Consider the following 20,451-nt stretch of genomic DNA (forward strand, 5'->3'; position numbering starts at 1 on the left):
CTATGGGGTATAATACTGTGTGCAGGGGCCACTATGGGGTATAATACTGTGTGCAGGGGCCACTATGGGGTATAATCCTGGGTGAAGGGGTTAAATGGGGCATAATGCTGGGTGAAGGGGCCACTATGGGATGTAATATTGCGTGCAGGAATGCGGGGGGGCGTTTTGGTCGGGGTCTTCAGAGGGCATGTCAAAAGTTCGCCAGGGGGCCCCACCATTCCTAGTTGTGCCACTGATTTACACCTTATTAGCAACATAGTGCAACCTTTTCCCCCTCCAGTGTAATCTGTAAGTAGTTCATGGGCAAAAGAGTAAAATTGTTTTCCATTTACGCAACTATCTATTGTAGGGCTTCAGAGATGAAATCTCTCTGTATAATAAGCAGTAATGACAATCTTACTATCAGACAGTTTTCACCTGACCGTGATTCACCGTGGACTCTACAGCTCCATAAACTTCTATGGAGCCTGTAAAATTCAAAGCTTTGTGCACAAAGAAGTCTATGGAACCGCCAAATCCATGGCCCGGAGGCCCGTGAAAAATACTATAGTGTGCAAGCAGCCACTAAGGATACCAGATATGTTTTGTCAGTGCATGCGTGCATGTACATGTGTGTGATCCATGTGTATTTATGCGTGTGATCCATGTGTGCATGCACGTGTGCGGTCCTTGTATATGTATGCGTGTGTATGTATGTGTGTATTTATGGTTGTACGCACGTGTATGTGTGTGTGTGCATGCAAGCATGCGATCCATGTGTGTGGTCCGTGTATATGTATGTGCACACGCGAGCGTGTATGCCCTTGTGTGATCCATGTGTATGTATGCAAGTGTGTATGCACGTATGTGGTCCGTGTATATGTATGAGTGTATGTGCGCATGTGATCCATGTGTTTGTGTGTGTGCAGTGCAAGTGTCCATGCACGCAGTAGTTGTGTGTGTGTACGCATGTGCTCTGTTCACCCGTGTGCGTAGTGTGCATCTATCCGAGTGTGTTTGCGTGCGTGCGTGCGTGGTCCGTGCGTGTGTGTGGAATTTATGGAGTGGTGTTGTGGTCTGGTGTTTGTGTGTTGTGGTATTTGTGTGCTGTTGTGCTTGTGGGTTGGTGTACAGTGTTGGCCAAAAGTATTGGCACCCCTGCAATTCTGTCAGATAATACTCAGTTTCTTCCAGAAAATGATTGCAAGCACAAACTCTTTGGTATTAAAACCTTCATTTATTTTGCTTGCAATGAAAAAACACAAAAGAGAATGAAAAAAAAGTCAAATCATTGATCATTTTACAAAAAACTCCAAAAATGGGCCGGATAAAAGTATTGGCACCCTCAGTGTAATACTTGGTAGCACAACCTTTAGACAAAATAACTGCGAACAACCGCTTCCGGTAACCATCAATGAGTTTCTTACAATGCTCTGCTGGAATTTTAGACCATTCTTCATTGGCAAACTGCTCCAGCTCCCTAAGATGTGAAGGGGGCCTTCTCCAAACTGCCATTTTGAGATCTCTCCACAGGTGTTCTATGGGATTCAGGTCTGGACTCATTGCTGGCCACTTTAGAAGTCTCCAGTGCTTTCTCTGAAACCATTTTCTAGTGCTTTTTGAAGTGTGTTTTGGGTCATTGTCCTGCTGGAAGACCCATGACCTCTGAGGGAGACCCAGCTTTCTCACACTGGGCCCTACATTATGCTGCAAAATTTGTTGGTAGTCTTCAAACTTCATAATGCCATGCACACGGTCAAGCAGTCCAGTGCCAGAGGCAGCAAAGCAACCCCAAAACATCAAGGAACCTCCGCCATGTTTGACTAAAGGGACCGTGTTCTTTTCTTTGAAGGCCTCTTTTTTTCCCTGTAAACTCTATGTTGATGCCTTTTCCCAAAAAGCTCTACTTTTGTCTCATCTAACCAGAGAACATTCTTCCAAAACGTTTTTGGCTTTCTCAGGTAAGTTTTGGCAAATTCCAGCCTGGCTTTTTTATGTTTCTGGGTAAGACGTGGGGTCTTCCTGGGTATCCTACCATACAGTCCCTATTCATTCAGACGCCGACGGATAGTACGGGTTGACACTGTTGTACCCTCGGACTGCAGGGCAGCTTGAACTTGTTTGGATGTTAGTCGAGGTTCTTTATCCACCATCCGCACAATCTTACGTTGAAATCTCTCGTCAATTTTTCTTTTCCGTCCACATCTAGGGAGGTTAGCCACAGTGCCATGGGCTTTAAACTTCTTGGTGACACTGCGCACGGTAGACACAGGAACATTCAGCTCTATGGAGATGGACTTGTAGCCTTGAGATTGCTCATGCTTCCTCACAATTTTGCTTCTCAAGTTCTCAGACAGTTCTTTGGTCTTCTTTCTTTTCTCCATGCTCACTGTGGAACACACAAGGACACAGGACAGAGGTTGAGACAACTTTAATCCATTTCAACTGGCTGCAAGTGTGATTTCTTTATTGCCACCACCTGTTAGGTGCCTCAGGTAAGTAACAGGTGCTGTTAATTACACAAATAAGAGAAGCATCACATGATTTTACAAACAGTGCCAATACTTTTGTCCACCCCCTTTTTATGTTTGATGTGGAATTATATCCAATTTGGCTTTTTGACAATTTTTTTGTGGTTTTCCATTGAAGACAAATTAAATGAAGATAATAATACCAAAGAATTTGTGATTGCAATAATTTTCTGGAAGAAAATGAGTATTATCTGACAGAATTGCAGGGGTGCCAATACTTTTGGCCAACATTGTATGTGTGTAGTCTGTGTGATGTTTATATGGTGTTTGTTTGTTGTGTGTGGTGGTGCGGCCCCTTTAGCAGAGACTCTTTGACGCCGTTGTTATAATCCATCCCTGTCAGTCACCTCCCCTCAGCGCTTTCACATTTCCCCATTATATGTATAGGGCCTAACTTTAGGGGCCCCAATCTCATGATGGGTAGACGCCAGCTAAATAAAGTGCGCAGTATTCTGCTCCTGTGGGTGAGAGGGAGTGTGCCAAATTTCAACCAAATCGGGCGAAAACTGTGGAATTGTATAGAGCAGACTACTACAGAATTTGAATCTTATATAGCGGTATATAGATATTATTTCAATTGGGATATTTCATATATATTATACAGATGCATATAAATATCCTAATCCTGACTGTGTCTTCAACAAGTGATATCTCTGGAAATAATTTACATAGCACTGCAACCTTAGTGACATATGAAAGACGAGAATCTCCATAAGTAACTTAGTACATTTTATAATGTCCGACATATAACTATAAAATATAACTGTTTCATTAATAAGTGGCCCTCCCCTACCCTCATTTTCTTTACATTTTACACAGCCCGATACTCCAAAACCATATTCCATAAACAAAACTCCAGAGGTCTACAACTGTCAGTGAAACAAGTATCCAATAGAAAAACGGTATCCCTACAATCAAATATTAAAGTGTGTATAAAACATAACTTTTAATAATTTAGTTAAAATCCCCCAAACTGGAAGTAATATTAAATGACGTCCAACTATCAACTAAAACAGGTAAGGTATCGTCACCATGAGTATTCCCCAGAGAGAGTGAAAAGATGACACCCAATGATATTAACTTAACAGTACTACTGACTTCGGGATTGATTTAAATCTCCCAAAATCCGGCTGCAGGACTCTCAATTATATATATATTGTAGAATTGCCATCAGACACTAGGTACATTCAGTATATCTGAGAAGAGAAGATATACTAAGAGTCCATAGCAGCTAAGGAAAAACGGAAGAGAAAGAGGAAGACCTCATGGTCATCGTCATAATCATTAGTTCTCTGTGCGGAGTGATCTTCGCTTGGTCTGATGTAGATTATACAGCCTGGTCGCGGTTGGAAAGAAGGACCTGCGATAGCGCTCCTTCTCACACTTGAGGTGAAGCAGATGGTCACTTACAGTGCTGCCAAGTTCCATCAGGGTCCCATACATGGGGTGGGATTTGTTCTCCCGCATGGAAGTCACCACAGACAGTATCCTTCTGTCACCCACCACCTGTACTGGGTCCAAGGAGCTCCCCAGGACAGAGCTGGCCCTCCTGATCAGCCTGTCAAGTCTATTTCTGTCCCTGGTTGATATACTGCTCCCCCAGCAGGCCACACCGAAAAAGATGGCTGAGGCAACCACAGAGTTGAAGAAGGCCCTAAGAAGTGTCTGAGCAGGTAGAGTCTGCTGTGGCCCTTTCTGTGCAGCGCCTCCAGGTGATCAGCCCAGTCTAGTTTATTATTGAGGAGCATGTCTAGATACTTATAGGTCCTGACTATCTCAATACATGTTCCTTGGATCTCCACCGGGGTCGGAGCACCTCTCCGTTTACTAAAGTCCACCACCATCTCCTTGGTCTTCCCAGCATAGTATTATCTATGGCAAAGGTATAAAGACAAAATTAATAAATGCAGTGATAACTGCAGTTACCGGCGTAGCTCTAATGGTGAGCTGCCAGTGTCCGAAGCTACGCCGGCAACTGCAGTTATCACTGCATTTATTATTTTTGTCTTTATACCTTTGCCATACCATACCATAGTTAACTGACTTATCAGTCCACTGCGGAGCCAGAGGGTGGATACTAGATAAGACATACTGAATGTACCTAGTGTCTGACGACAACTCTACAACATATATACAATTGAGAGTCCTGCAGCGGGATTTTGGGAGATTTAAATCAATCCCGAAGTCAGTAGTACTGTTAGGTTAATATCATTGGGTGTTGGGTGGTCTGATACACCATAACTGAGGATTTATACCCAGAGGAGAGGCTGTCATCTTTTCACTCTCTCTGGGGAATACTCATGGTGGTGACGATACCTTACCTGTTTTAGTTGATAGTTGGATGTCATTTAATATTACTTACAGTTTGGGGGATTTTAACTAAATTATTAAAAGTTATGTTTATACACACTTTATTATTTGATTGTAGGGATACAGTTTTTCTATTGGATACATATTCCATAAACAGTAACATTCAGTTAGAAGCAGAAAAAGCTCTCAATACAGAAACAAGGGAAAGAGTGAAACATACAGGATTCCACAGAGAAAATCCAAAATATGTAAATTTTGTAATAAATGTAATGTAAAACATTACAAAATTTATTTATGACACAGATACTGCCAGAAAATGAAGAGTTGTCTGAAAGTTTAGTTACACTTTAGTTATTATTAATCATTTTATTTTGACACTGGAGTTGGAGACAGTATGTTTTTCCTCTGCATTGGGGAGGAGCACAATGTAATTTAAAAAAAAAAAAAAAAAAAAATACATTTATATTCATGTATAAAAATGAAGAGTAAGTTGTGAAGAAATGTCTGGCAGTATTTTTTTTTTTTTTACACTATAGTAACCTTTTCATAACTGGAAGTGTGCTGAGCCTTGTCATCTAGAGCAAAATTATACCGACTGCTGCATACTGGAGCGTAATTGTTTTGGTAGGCCACAGTCATACTTCAAATGGACCAGGAAAACGTGAAAATTGGTACCTTGTGGAGATAGTTGATAACTTTCACAGTCCTCTGCTTCTTCACTCCCTTCCTCAACTGCAATGTCTTCATCCACCTGCGGCGTATTAGCTGCTATTTCAATCAGGGACAAATTTTGCAGTAGTGTTTCAGTTACATGGGTGTCTGGCAACACATCATGGGAGTCTAACTGTTCCTCTTGCTCTCCTTCAGGTGCAGCCTCCGTCTCTACAGGACCAATGACTGGAGGGCCCGATTTGTCACCAAAAGCCCTGCCATAACAACATGTGAATGCTAAAAATATGCCTATAAATATTAGGTATCTTGGTGGCTGCCAACGTTATGCTTCATCTACAGCATTTTCATTTATATTTTTTATATTATATATATATATATATATATATATATATATATATTTTTATACATACACACACACACCTAAACTCATTCTGATCAACTGAAACAAGACCTCTTTGGTTTATAACGAAAATGCAAAATTGCTATCAGTACATAAAGGCCCTTTCACCTTTCCCTGCCCCCCATCTGGTGACTGACAGGCTGCTTTGTATGCACATAAAAGCAGCAAAATGTCAACACTAACTGTGTGTGCATAGAAGAAACTGCAGAAGAGTTGCTGAGACAGCCACAGGACTCCCAGCAAGTAGTATGCCCGATATGATACCCAGCTATTGCCCAATGAGGGACATTTTAAGTGTATACAATGTACAGATTAAAAGCAAAATACTGTTAAAATGCGTATTAACTATTCCAATAAAAAAGGTGTGAAAAGTTATTTGATTTCCTACCACAACTGATCTTTGTATGTGTGTAAAATGCTGAAGCCTTTGCCCTTCATTCCAGATGCCAACATCTCTCTTGTAGACATAGTGGCCACACCAATTGCTACAGGAGCCCTGCACAAAAAATAAATATGAAAATACATTGTTGTACTGTAGAGAGGGAATAGAGCAAGTTGAAAAACAATGCCACATAAAGAACCACTCCAGACATTTATGTGCTACCATACTAGAAGGAGAAGAAAAGCTTAGGACAGGAGTTACTACATCCAGTCCACAACACTGAAAGGCTAATGTAATACTGAACTGTGACTTGATTCATCTACAACAGTATAAGTGTAGTACAGCAATCACTATGGTGAAACTGTAATGTACATTTTACGACTGATAGGGAAGATTTTTATTGGACGAAGATTATTTTTTCTTGCCTTGTTCAGGCTTATCAAGTGTACTTCTAGGAAATGGAAAATAATCTATTCTACTTACACCTTTTGCTTTTAGTTTTTTCTCTCTCCACCTTCCAAAAGTGATAACTTTTTTGCATTTCCATTTGTATAAGGGCTTACTTTTTGCAGGACAAATTGTATTTTTTTTTCAACTGTAATTGTTATTAATTTTAATAGTAAAGGATGAACAACGAGGAAACAGCATATCAAACAATAAAATGGTGTGGCCAGTTCCACCACAGAACAGATACGTATATAAATCTATGTAAAAATAATCACAAACAACCAAGACACTGATTGGAACAAGACAAGACTAGGCGAAAAGGAGAATGGAAGGTGTTAGAGGCCTCTCAGTATGCAATAAGTATCTCAATGAGACCAGACATCCTGGAATGCCTCTACGGTGTTGTTTAGAATGGCTGTCAAAAATTCCACGATGAATACATCCTTCATGCGAGCTACCAGTGCAGCGCCTGTAGGGGGAACACATTCTTCCAATGGAGAGTAATGAGAGATTTGGCGATCATATAGAAGGGCAAATTGTATTTCGTAATAGCACCATTTAATATATTTAATATAGTACAATGTAGTGGTAAGCTGGCAAAAAATTCAGATTGGGGTAGAATTGAAAAAAAAAAACACAGAGCCATTTTCTTACAGGTTTTAACAACATTCATTATATGGTAAAAATGAGAAATTACCTATATTCTGCAGGTCAGTATGATCACAGTGATTCCAAATTTCTATAGTTTTTTCATGTTTCAATAATTTTTTTTAAAAACGTTAATAAAAATAGCAAAAAAGGTTCTTTCCATTACCCATATTCTAACCACCAACTTTTTTATTTTTCCATACATGGAGCTGTGTAGGGTGTCTGTTTTGCAGGGCTAGTTTTTTTTTTATACTATATTGGGTAACGGTTGATGGTTTGTTTTTTTTTGTGTTTTTTTTTTTTTTTTTTTTTTTACACTTTTTAGACAAATTTTTGGGAGATGAAGTGACAAGAAAATAGTGATTTGGGCATTCTCAATTCCCCCCCCCCCCCCCCCGCAATGGTGTTTACCGTATGGGATAAATGATTTTATAGTTTCATCATTTTTGATGCCACAGAGATACCTATCATGTTGGTTTATTTATTTTAACAGCATGTAGGGAAAGGGTGATGCTTTAAATACGTATATATATATATATATATATATATATATATATATATATATATATATATATATACTTTTTAAGTTTAATTTTTTTTTTATTTTTACATTTCCTTGGGGGTTTTAACACTAGTGGGTCTGATGTCACAGCAATGGATTGTCGCCTGCTGATGAAATTTCAGCGGGTGGCGATCCTGTTCAATATGGCAGTGACCATGCACCAAGGGCTGTGGAGTCAGAGATGAGGCCTGTTTTGGGTGGAGAAAAGTTGGAAAAAGGATTTGAAAATAAAAGGATTAAATATTTTGAAAGGATATTATAAAATTCTCAATAGTGTCTCATCAATTAGATACATAGTCCATTGCATATTTACTTTTATGAATTAAAAAGAACTTTACCGCTTCTGTCTGATCATCGCTGTTAGCCACTCATAAAGGAGTTGGGCTCTGAAGAAAATACACGTGTATTGGGAGGTTTGGCCTACTAATTCCACAGCCCTCTGCATGTGCCGCTTCTGCTTAGATGTCGCAGCCACAATTTAGCGGTCAATGGTGCATGTGTTCTGTATAATACAGCTGGCACTTGCCATGTATAGAGAAGGCTCAGCTTTCCAACAACACAATGTAATAGTAGGTCAGGTTTTGTTATGGGGTTAAAAGCTCTGGATACCTATGTATCCAATTATTTTTTTTATGTATTATGGGCTAAGATGCATTTTTTTAATTGGGTTTATTAAGAACTGAAACCTGTGATTTATAAGTTTATATGATTTGCAGGGTCTCAGAAAAGCATGGTGAATTCTGTTTTTAGAATAAACTCTGCCCACACAGTGACTGCCAGCTCTACATGTGCATAAAAGGCTGTCAATCAGAATAGGCAGGCGTCTCGCTGTCTCTCCAAGTGGTCCTGTCAGGATTTACTTTGCTTTTCTCCTCCTATCATATCATGCTCTCATATAAGGCTTCAGAAATTACCTGAAAGTTTCAGTTTAAGTATGATTTCTGGTTGATCTTGGTGGAAATGTGACTTTTTTTTCAACCAAACTATTTTACTGATATTTTATTTTACGTTTCTTGTGCATGTACATAAATCTGTAAACTACAGGGTGACCATAAAATAACCTCAGGTCTTTCAAACGACGAAAAGCTCTCAGGGCAGCTGTGGTGTTCCCGGCATTCTCATAAAACAACCTCACCAGACGCGCACGATCTGGCATAGAGACAAGCATCGTGACGACTGAGTGAGACTGAGTAGAGAATAAGGGACGTTTACTGTACAGCGTCACATTATCCCCTGGTGGGGAGTTTTGGTATTAAATTTTTTTTTTTCATGCCGTCCGTTTCCCCATGCCTTGATTAGCACACATACAAATTTTCAGCCAATTCCGTCCATTGGGTCAGCCTGCACACGACTCCAAACACCTGAGGTTATTTTATGGCCACCCTGTATATTGGATAAAATATACAATTTGAACTATAATATAAAGGATTTACTACACCTGCTTCCCACTAAATTGACTGCGCATAGTCTGCCCTGTTCTACAGCTGGAAGGCCTGTAGATGGCACCACAACTCCAGGCAGCATGAGATCTGGAAAGGAAACAAACATCAGCAAGTTAATCATATGATAGCAGACTTTCTCTTGCTAATAACATCCATTTCAGGGTGTAGGGTAGGGCAGTCACTTGACTATTAGTTCCTCCATTAAAGAAGATTTTCACTGGCCATGCCTAGTAACAAGCACACAGAGAGTCATCGTGTCATCATCATAGGTGTTCAAGGAGTGCTTGAGCAGGTTTGCATTTTGAAGCAAATAAACAAGCTCAAAAGAATACTAGCTGTCAAGCTTCAAGGCTCCTTGTAAAGACATAGGGTAGAAATACAAAGCAAATCAATTGTTATCCGTGGTTTGTAGTGAACACAAAAGCTATGTAGATAATATCTTTGTATCTGATCAAAATAACACAAACCAATATTTTTATTTTTTTTTGTAAACAGACGCCCTTCTGTTTAGTATTTGTTTGCAGCAGATCCTTAAATGGATGGACAAAATATGATTTCAACAAACCCTTTGATTTTTTTTTTTTCTAGCAGTCACCTTAAAATAGAGTCAATTTATCAATGTGCAAAACTAATAAATCATCCATGTTTACACAATATAGCCAACGTCATATGCTGCTTAGGCTCGGTTCACATCTGTGCCTGGATCCCATTCGGGGATTCCGTCTCAGAATCAGCTTGAAAAACGCAGAGAGAAAAGTCCTGCAAGCAGTGCTTTTTTTTCTCCACGGTTTTCCAGCAGAAACCGTTCGAAACCCGGCGGACTCCATTACAGTCTATGGGTTCAGCAGGTTTCCATGGGCAACCGCTTTTTAAGTGGATTGGGTTTCCGTTTATTTGGGTCCTCAAGCGGACCTGAAGAATGCAAACCCGAACACAGGCGTGAACTTAGTGTAAGGGTGATTTGTATGGTATCTGAGTATAGATGACCGCACTCTAGACAATATAGGTCAGCTTTTCCCCAGTGGAGGCATAGTTCACAATTTTTTCCTAAACTGACATTAGATAAGGGATTTTACTGGCTTTTGAGGTGACTGCTGAAGAGGGAAATATAGAAAGATAAATAAAAGCTCTTTTCTAACACTATTCCAGAAAATCCCCAAATCTAGTTGCCAGAGGTTGCATTGTATTCTCATGTTTGTGGAAAGGGTGCTCTTTGGGTTGGGTGAGATTAAAACCACATTATAAATAAATAACAGCATACAGCTTTAGTGTGGTTACTGATTTTACAGGTCATACAACGTAAATAAATAAATAATACATTGACATGTGGATTTAAAGTCTGCACCACAGGTCAGTTTAGGCTGTAGATTTTTTCACTTGGTACTATAAAGCTGAATATCTACAGTGTATAGAACACTGTCTCGTGTGGATGTACTCTAAGGCATCAAACCTGATCTGGTGTTATGAATAGATACACAGGAGTGAATTGGTTAAGAAAAGCAAAGTAATGAGAGGACAAGGTCAACCCAGATATAGCACATAGCAGGTGTCTCACCCACCGTATTCTAGCAGACAGTACATACTAGATTCGTGCTTACCAGCTGCAAATATACAATGCCCCACCCTACGTATACTAGCAAATACAACTTCCACTTCTCATAGATGGTTTTAAAGAGAACATTAAACAGTACAATCTGCATGTAGTTCATTCAGCTTTATGGGAGAGGATTCAGTATAACATTTGCTCATTCTGGACTTAAGATTCCACAAGTTCTCAGTGTCACCCCTGCATGACCACACAGATAGCTGTCAATTGGATGTCATCCATTGCAATGCAAAAAGTTGCACTTTCAGGCTAAGGCCCCACATTGTGGAAAAACTGTTTCGGTTGCAGATTTTGCTGCACTTTTTGAGCCAAATCTAGTAATGTCAAAGGAATGATAAATATCGAGGAAGCTCTTATACATCTTCCTTTTGCTCTATCCACTCCTGGCTTTGGCTTAAAAAATGCAGCAAATCTGCAACAAAAAAGGCAGATTTTCCACAACATGGAGCCTTGGCATCATTATGGAGGTCAATGCAAACTTTGGTGCAGATTTTTAATCTGGAAAAACAGTGTTTTTTTTGTTTTTTTTTTGCATAGTATAAATGTTACCTGCATTAATAGGTTTGTCATTATTTACAGGGAAGATATTAAAATCAATGGGAGCTCTGGAAACTTAGATTTAACAGTACCTGCAGGTTTCCATGATGAAGAGCTGAATGCATATGTGCTTATGCAGACAACAGCTAGATCTTGGCCACTGAGGACATTAGTACAAAGTCCAGCACTACACACCCTCCACCAACACCACCTTCTGACACCTGTCTGATGAACAAATGATGGCTCCAATCTTGGGAATAGTATTTTAATTCCAAAATAAGGGTATGTTCACATGGCGAAAATAGAAGAAGAATTTGAGGTGGACTTCTAACTCAAATTTCTCATCCATTTCCACCAATCTTTCACCGACTAGGGATATCTGAATGTGTCTAACCAGCAGAGACTTTCACGACCTATGGCTTAACTAGTGGCGGAATATGCATCAAGGTCAAGCAGATCGCTTATTTGTTCAGCATCCTGCTTTAGCCTCTGCCTCTCATTGAAAACACTGAAAGTTAGACTGAGCGGGGAATTTTCGCTGATTCTTTTTCACGACAACATTTACATGTAAGGTTTGTTTTAGATTTTATTTTCAACCATGTGAAAACGAGAAAACACTTGAAGTATAACACACAGTGGCACTAGCTAACATGACCACACTTACATACACATATTACCAAAGCTGTTTTGTCTAGGAACAAAAGTGATGTGGACAAGTCTGAAAGTAGACAAGCTGCAGTTTGTTGTATATATTTTTTTTTAAGTCATTGTGTGCTTGAGGTGTGGTGCATGGGGATTTATGTTTCAAGTGATGACAAGCAAATCCCTTCGCAATATCCTTCAGTGAAGAGCTTTTAAGCAGCACCGCCCTTGTATACTATAACTTTATTCTGTGAATTTACTATTGTAACTACTGATCTGACTGATGATGTCATTAGTGACATGACTGATGATGTAACTAATGATTTTATGACTTTTCATTTTCTGTGAAAGCTGCTATGTGATTGCTTGCAATTACTTCACTTTTTCCTATAATGGCTGTAGTATGTAGATTTCTAACTGGTCTTTTGTGATATCCTGCAAAGGAAACTGTAAAGTTGTCCATGCACACTTGGCCAAGAATGCATGTGGTTTATATTGACCGAGAGAAGTAAGTTGCTGCATCGGGAGAAATAAAACATCTATTACCTGCTCCGCCAGTCATCTTTTCAAGAACCGGTGGCCAAGTGGTGAATGTCGGGAGAAGATCTGGAAACCTCCACAGTGTATATACTGTAGAAATAAAGAAGAATGAGCACTTACAATGTATGTGGATGTGATGCTATCATTAAGTTTTTAAAGTACTAGGCACTGTCTAAAGTAGTGTGCTAAACCCCAGGACAGTAATCTTGTGAAGCCTGCTCTCCTGTCTGATGCCATTGCAAGATGTAGAAATAATGAAATAGTAATGAAGCCTCAAAACATGTGACTATGAACTAAGCATTACGTAGAACGGTCCAATTCTTATCTTTCCTCTAATCTGGAATGAATGAGTCCTGTGAGGTAGCAGATTGGAATATGCTTGCATAGGTCATTCATTATAAATATACCTACATTTCGGCACAGTTTCTTTGTAATGTTTTTATTCAAAGTCGTTTTCCCCATATTTTTGCTTGAGATGGTAAAATCAAAAGAAAATCTAGCAGGCAAGAAAGATGAACTAGGCTATCTGAACTCTAAAATTTCACATTTTTTGTTACCCCAGAAAAAATAAAATAAAACACTATTAAAGGGCCCATTCAAAGATCAGCCAATGTGGTCAATGATCACTTAAATCTGAGCTGCATTAATATCACATACTTGGCACAGAACGGTCACCCTCAGATTTCTGCTGTGGATATACCCAAAATATAGCGTTCTAAAACTGTAGTTTTTTTTTTGTCTTTTGGTAAAAATTATTTGGTAGGGGTGCCCTGAGGAAATGCCCCCCTCCCCCAAGTCTGAAAAGGCTGGGAAACACTGGACTACTCTAATCAAGTGGACGCAGTGAAAGGTAAAAGATGGAATTATGGCACCCATACAACTTCAATCATTTAGTTAATAGTTCGGGGAACAAAAGAATCAGCCATGTAAAATTCAACATGCTCGATCCTTCTTTCTTCCAACTTCAGTCAGGAGAGATACAGGAAACCCTAGACATGTTAGATAGTAGGTGACGTGGCCGACACTAACCTATAGAGTCTGATGACAACTCTGTGCTAAATGTCCTTTCCATTTACAATAATTCATTATTAGAGGCAGGAAAGGTGTGGCTGTGCTTAGCCAACATGTCTTACACAGAATATAGTAATCATATACACACACCTTTATTTCCCAACACCTAATTCATTAACATGAGTGACTTAGCTGCTGTTGACCGCAACCTACCAAAATGCTACAGTAACATAATATTACATTGAAGATCTACTGCTACAGTGAGCGTTCAGGGAGAGAACAATAATAAATCCCCTGTCTATACGTGATTATGATTTACTATGCTATTTTGGAAAAATGGAGTTATTTGGATCATGATCTTTAAATGATGAGCACAGTGACAACCATAAATGCCCATGGCCTCTTCCCCACTAATGGATATGTCAATAAGATCCTGGCCATGATCATCTGTCAGGGGCTGGAGACATCATAGTGTGTTAAGGCAACTAAGGACTAGATTTACTCTGCTGTGTGTAAAAAGGTAACGATGTTTATCGTAACCCTTTCACTAATTCCCATGCCTGATGCTTGGTTCATACATCAGTATGCCATCTGTCCGTTTGAATTCAGTTTGAGACAAAAAATGGACTGATACACATACTGATTGTATACTGACATATAATAAATGTCCTTATCTCTACTCTGTTTACAATTGCTACTTTTAATCCCAATTTAATCCAATTTAATCCCAATTTGCTATCAGCATAAAAAGGTGTCAGTATACAATCAGTATGTGCATCAGTCCATGAGGGATGGCATACTAATGTGTGAACAAAGCCATATAGTGACACTATCACTATTTAGTCATAGGAATCTATAGGTTTCACAATATATAAGATGCTGAACTGAACAGGAAATCCTTAATAGTCATACATCTGAACGGTTACAACTCAGAGCTACATAAGCCTTATTGAGCATTATCATACCAAATTTGTCATCAGAATATAGGTCAAGTAAATTGGTCTTTGTAAAAACTTTCTCATCTACACAAGGGTAAGTTCAATGAAATGGACAGCTCATAAGTTTAGAGATTCAGAGTTTTAGATACTGATTAGCGGAATAAAAATCTAGCAGAACCCATTGGAATAAATGGGAGGCTTTTTTTTAGCGTTGAAATTCCACACCAAATTCCTCACCATTTTCCTCAGTGTGAATGGACCCTTAAAAAGCATCAAAGCTGCTTCCAGCCTGTATACACCGTATAGAGCTTCCAGCTGTCAATTTGTTTAGGTGTCGCTCCCTCATCAATCAGATACTAATGGGCTAGAAATCCAAAACACTGCCCCTTTAATTATAGTGTGTACAATAATTAAGATCTAAATGAAGTCATGTCTAGAAATTCATTAAGTATAAGGTTATTATTAGAACTGAAAAAAACTAGTCGTGAAAAAACAGCACCTATAGGAAGTTCCATTAATTTAAATTGTTTAATATACTGTAGCTATCATAGGTTAAAGCAGGGGTAGGGAACCTTCGGCTCTCCAGCTGCTGTGAAACTACAACTTCCATCATGCTACATTCACTTCCATGGGAGTCCCAAGAACAGCAGAGCAAGTATGCATGCTGGGAGTTGTAGTTTTGCAACAGCTGGAGAGCCATACGTTCCCTACCCCTGGGTTAAAGCAACCTTAGCCTGAACAAGAACAAGGATGTAGAACCATAAGGGTCAGTTCACACGTGAACAAAGGGGCGGATTTTGACAGCGGATTTCGCTTCAAAATCCGCCCCTTTACAATGGTGGTCTATGCAAACCGCCGGGCTTCTTTTTTCTGCTAGCGGCGGGCTGCTGCTAGTGGAGAAAAGAAGCGACATGTCCTATCTTCAGGCGGAAGCCGTGGCGCGCTGGGCTGCGGCTTCCGCCTAGCGGCAGCACCCTCGTGTGTCGGCTCATTCATTTGAGCCGACATAGGAGGGGAAAGCCGCAACCGCGATGGTCGCGGCAGGCGGGTTTTGACCAGAGAGAGGCGTGTCTCGCCACGTCTCTCTCTTTGTCAAAACCCGCGCGGACCCCCGAACGTGTGAACTAGCCCTAAGAAACGTTACTTTATTTTCTAAGCAATGTTTTTTATTCTAGTACAGAGTTCCTTTGTGGGCTCTGTCAGACTGCTACTTGTAAGTATACTTTAAGGGAACCTTCCAAGACAATTTGGGATACTAAACCACCAACAGGCCCTTATGAACCAGGGGTTTAGTGTCCCAAATTGCAATGTTGTAAAGTCATACGTACCTGCACTAAAAATAAAAGTTCTCACACTGCTGCTGTACTTCCTGAATTGATGCAGTTCTTCATTGAAGTCAGAGGTCTTCAGTGTGCATGCGCTCAAGGTCTTGGGTGCATGCACACTGAAACAGGGGTGTATGTCCCAAGCTTCACTGAAGACCTGCGAAGACACTGGAAGCACCAGAGATGAGTCTGATGAGACTCATCAGAATCATTATTATTTTTTTTTGTAATGTGTGCACTGATAGCTTTAAAACAAAACAATCTGCTAAACACACTAAACACCTGCTGCATAAGGACCTGTGGGTGGTTTAGTGTCCAAAATTGCCCTTAGAGGTTCCCATTATGGCTCCGTTCCCACGGAGTAACGCGCCGTGCATTCAGACACGTATACACGTGTCAGAGTGTGAGCGCTCAAAACAGATCCCATTCACTTCAATGTGTGCCAGCTTACGGGACGCTACACATTGAAATTAATGGGAGGCTTTTTAACTCATTGACTTCAATATGTTAGCGTGCGTGAGCTGGCCCACATTGAAGTGAATGGGATCTGTTTTCAGCGTTCACACTCTGACACGTATATACGTGTCTGAATGCACGGCGCGTTACTCCATTGGAACGGAGCCTAAAACCTTATAAAGCGAGGAGTTTTTTTTTGGTTTTTATTAAGGAGGTATAGGTAGACAATGCTAGTGTCACACTAGCATTCAACTCTCTATTGTTCGGGTCAGCATGGGGACCTGAAAGACTGAGAGCCTGTCCGCTAAAAATATGGTTACCTGCAGACCCCACAGGGGTGAACTGAGTTTTCACTGGTTTAATACTGAAACTGGCGGATTTAGAGAGTCCTCAGTGCAGGACTTTTCTCTCTGCCGATTTTAGACGGAATCTTTAGCGGAGTCTCCTACTGAGACTCCAACGAAGATGTGAACCTAGTCTTAAAAGGGTATTCCCATGTACATAATTATTTTTAAATTTGTAGATAATTAAAAGTTAAACACTTTTGCAAATATAAGTAATTAAACATTTTGCAGAGTTTTAAAGATGTTCTCTAAATATCTTGTGGTGACAGTCTGTTTTCTTGATTGGTTGCCAGTGGATATGACCATGAATGCAGGAACTTTCTAAGGTCAGAAAATCAGCCATGATTTCCTTCTTGTGGGCGGGATATCTTCTGATACATGTAGTGTCCCTTTCTGATGACTATGCTGCAATAAGAAAATCCTAGCTGGGTTCCTGACAAGTCCTAGACCATAGAAAGTTTCTGCATTAGTGGTTGTATCCATTAGCAACCAATCTAGACAACAGACTGTCACCACTAAGATAGTTAGAGAAAATCTTTAAAAAACTTTGCAGAATTTTTAATTACTTATATTTGCAAAAATGTTTACCTTGTAATTATCTACAAATATAGATATGATTATGTGCATGGGAATACCCCTTTAACCTGATGAAAGAATTGTGTTTAACTGTGCATAAAGCCTATATGCATTAGTCCTCCAACTTAACTACTTTTTTTTTTTACATACAGTTATTACAGCAAAAAGATACTGTCATTTCTCGGGTGCTGACTAATCGAAGCTCATTCACATATTGAGAAAAACAGAATCATTTCAAGGAGACACTGCTTCATAAAGCGAAAACACCGTTTGACAAACATTGGTACCTTCTTACCTGTTGGATAAAGAGTCTTTTCCAGTTCAAACATGATGGGATTCTTGTTGTGGACATAGATGGTCAGAGAATCTCCTTTGTGAGCATACACCTTTACAATATTCAGCTCTTCTTTGGGTGGCATAAGTTCAGTGAGGTTTTCTGTGCTCAGTGCAGGGAATGATGAGCTGACATCGGCTCGCAGCTTTCTCCTGTTCGATATCACATGACACAAGTATTTATACATTCTGAGGGCTGACAAATACATGATAGCTCAGTCAGTAATGTACCTTACTAACATATTTTTGGCTCAAGATGTCCCTATTTTGCGCTAGGCCACATATGATCTTTAAATATGGCCACAAGAATAACACCAAGTCCGTGTCTAATAGATAGCAATCCCCTGCATGTTTATCAATGGGACTGGAGAGTCGCTCTTCCTTCAGCATGGCAGAAAAAGTTTACAGCACCCTCAAACTCCGCACACAAAAAAGGGGCATCATATAGATTCTCTCAATGTGTCAGATATACTTTAGTAAACCATGCGTTAAAGTAATGGGATATTGCTAAGATACACCATCACTTTATGGTTCTGAGAATGGAGGGTTCCATGTGCGGGTGTTGTGCTTTGTCCACTTCACTGATTTTTAAAGGGGTTGTCCAAGAGTGGATATTGATGGCCTACCCTTAGAAGAAGAACTAAAAAAAAAAAAAAAAAAAAATCAGATTGATAAGAGTCCCATACCTAACTGAAGAGTTGCTGCTGCCCCTGAATCTGCACCATGTACAAAGCCAGAAGCAGCCAATTCTACACACTGTGTAGAGGCCATGCCAAAGTATTGCCACTATTCTTTGACAACCCCTTTAAGTGCTGCATGCACTTGTTTAGAAAGGTAAATAAACATGACCTTAGATAACTTCTATCATGTTGTTTACATTGGTGTCAATAGATGTCAATAGGTGTCAATATCAGTGTGACAGGTTCCCTGTGACAGTTTAGTGTCCGTTGTTGTCATTCTATGATGGAAGACACCAACGGACATTAACAAAGGTAGTGTGAACACCTGCTTAGACTGTACAGTTTAGAGATGGAACCTATTTAGCACCCCGCATCAGTCCCTGTGATAAATCTAGTGCACTTATGTCTATACCGTCTTGCCAATAGTAAATCTGGGCCAATGCTTGTAAATTGTATAAACCTCAGATCTGTAACAGCTGTGGAAAATCACAAGGCTGTACGCGCCAAATATCCTCCATGACTAACATGGAATTATAATGAAGGGGTTATCATCCCATATATAAGTGGTGACCATAATGTCCAATTACTGTGGAGGGGAGTATAGGCCAGACTGAAGGGAAGGACACTGGCATGAGCCTATATAAAGGGGGACCCAGGCCAGTAAACTAGTGACCATTATAAAGGGGAGAGACCATGCACTCCATCCCATAAGTGACCTTACATCAGAGACATAACTAAGGCAATGTATACTTCTATAGCGCGGACAGCACTGTATGCGCCAATGCTGATGCAGGGACCTGACGCTACACACAGCAGAGACTGTACGAGCCATTCATTGTGCTGCACACGGGGCGCCGTCACCTGTCTGAGCCTTTCATGACCGTGTTGGACTTCACTTTGAACACCTTGGCGAACATGACTGAAAGCTACTGAGAAGCAACGATACCAGGCAGGAGGGAAAGCCAGACCAGAAACCGGTGTCTGCTTGTAGCATGAATGATTGGTAGAGGCTAAATCCGAGAGGGACAAAGGACTTCCGGTGACGTCGGCACCATGTGATCAGACTCTGGTGTGGGCGGAGCTATTCAGGACAGTGCCGAGTTACACAGGAAAAGGAAGCTGCAGTGACTGGAGGCTGGCAAGTAAGATGGTAGAGTCTAAATCCTAGTGGGCTAAAGGACCTGGCCCCTCTGGCTACTTGGATTTAGCTTGTTCTATATAGAGCCGGCTACATCCTACTGAGCAGAGGGACCAGGTCCTTTAGCCCACTAGGATTTAGCCTGTTTTATATAAGAAAGCTAAATCCTATTTGGGTAAAGGACATGTAATATGTACAGAAATCTAATTTTTTTATTTAAATATAAAAATGTTTTATTTTTAATTTATTTATATTTTTTGATAGCGCCAATGTATTCCAACATTTTTTTCAGGTTCTTGTTCCATTTTATTGATGCCTTATCTGATCAATTTCTATTCCATGGGGCTTTCATCAGCAGTTTGGAGCTGCAGTGATGCTCACGGAAACCGTTTCCATTTTATTAGCCTTATGACGTAAGTCACATGACTTGATCGCAACTCGGTCCCATTCAAATAAATAAGCTGAGCTGTAAAATCAAGCACAGTTCACATGAATGCTGATCCGCTGTGGACTCATGACAATCTGTAATTTCCCCCTAGAGATACACAGTTTTCAGTAGAAGGATTTAGCTTTCTTATATAGAGTAGGCTAAAAGCTAGTGGATAGAAGGACCAGGTCCCTTAGCCTACTAGGATTTAGCCGGCTCTATATAGAACAAGCTAAATCCAAGTGGGCAGAGGGACCAGGTCCTTTAGCCCACTAGGATTTAGACTCTACCATGAATCATTCCCTGGGGGACGCCATGTTTGGTCCGTGCCTCAATGCTGTCCCCCTGGAAACGCAGTCCAGTCGGAACGTACTGCTCGCACAGGAGTATCTGCTATGGAGAAGCCGTGTAGTGCTCTGTATTGGTCGTATGTCTTACTTTGTGATGTAGTTCTACACAGTGGCGTAACTAGGAATGGCGGGGCCCCGTGGCGAACTTTTGACATGGGGCCCCCCCCCGACACCG

At 40.3% G+C, this 20,451-nt stretch overlaps 1 protein-coding gene across 1 annotated transcript in view; it reads right to left on the reverse strand.

The window, feature by feature from the left end:
- Positions 1-19,377, reverse strand: part of EIF2D (eukaryotic translation initiation factor 2D) — a 39,587-nt gene extending 20,210 nt beyond the window's left edge. The window contains exons 1-6 of the mRNA XM_075262683.1: positions 19,223-19,377; positions 17,644-17,834; positions 12,705-12,788; positions 9,370-9,460; positions 6,281-6,388; positions 5,496-5,746 (exon numbers count right to left, since the gene is read on the reverse strand). Coding sequence (XP_075118784.1) covers positions 5,496-5,746; positions 6,281-6,388; positions 9,370-9,460; positions 12,705-12,788; positions 17,644-17,834; positions 19,223-19,278 — 781 coding nt within the window. The 5' untranslated portion in view covers positions 19,279-19,377. The remainder of the gene's footprint in view (positions 1-5,495; positions 5,747-6,280; positions 6,389-9,369; positions 9,461-12,704; positions 12,789-17,643; positions 17,835-19,222) is intronic.
- Between the last annotated feature and the right edge of the window lie 1,074 nt (positions 19,378-20,451).

The sequence above is a fragment of the Leptodactylus fuscus genome, chromosome 2 (genome assembly GCF_031893055.1).
Source record: "Leptodactylus fuscus isolate aLepFus1 chromosome 2, aLepFus1.hap2, whole genome shotgun sequence".
Taxonomy (NCBI): Eukaryota; Metazoa; Chordata; class Amphibia; order Anura; family Leptodactylidae; genus Leptodactylus; species Leptodactylus fuscus.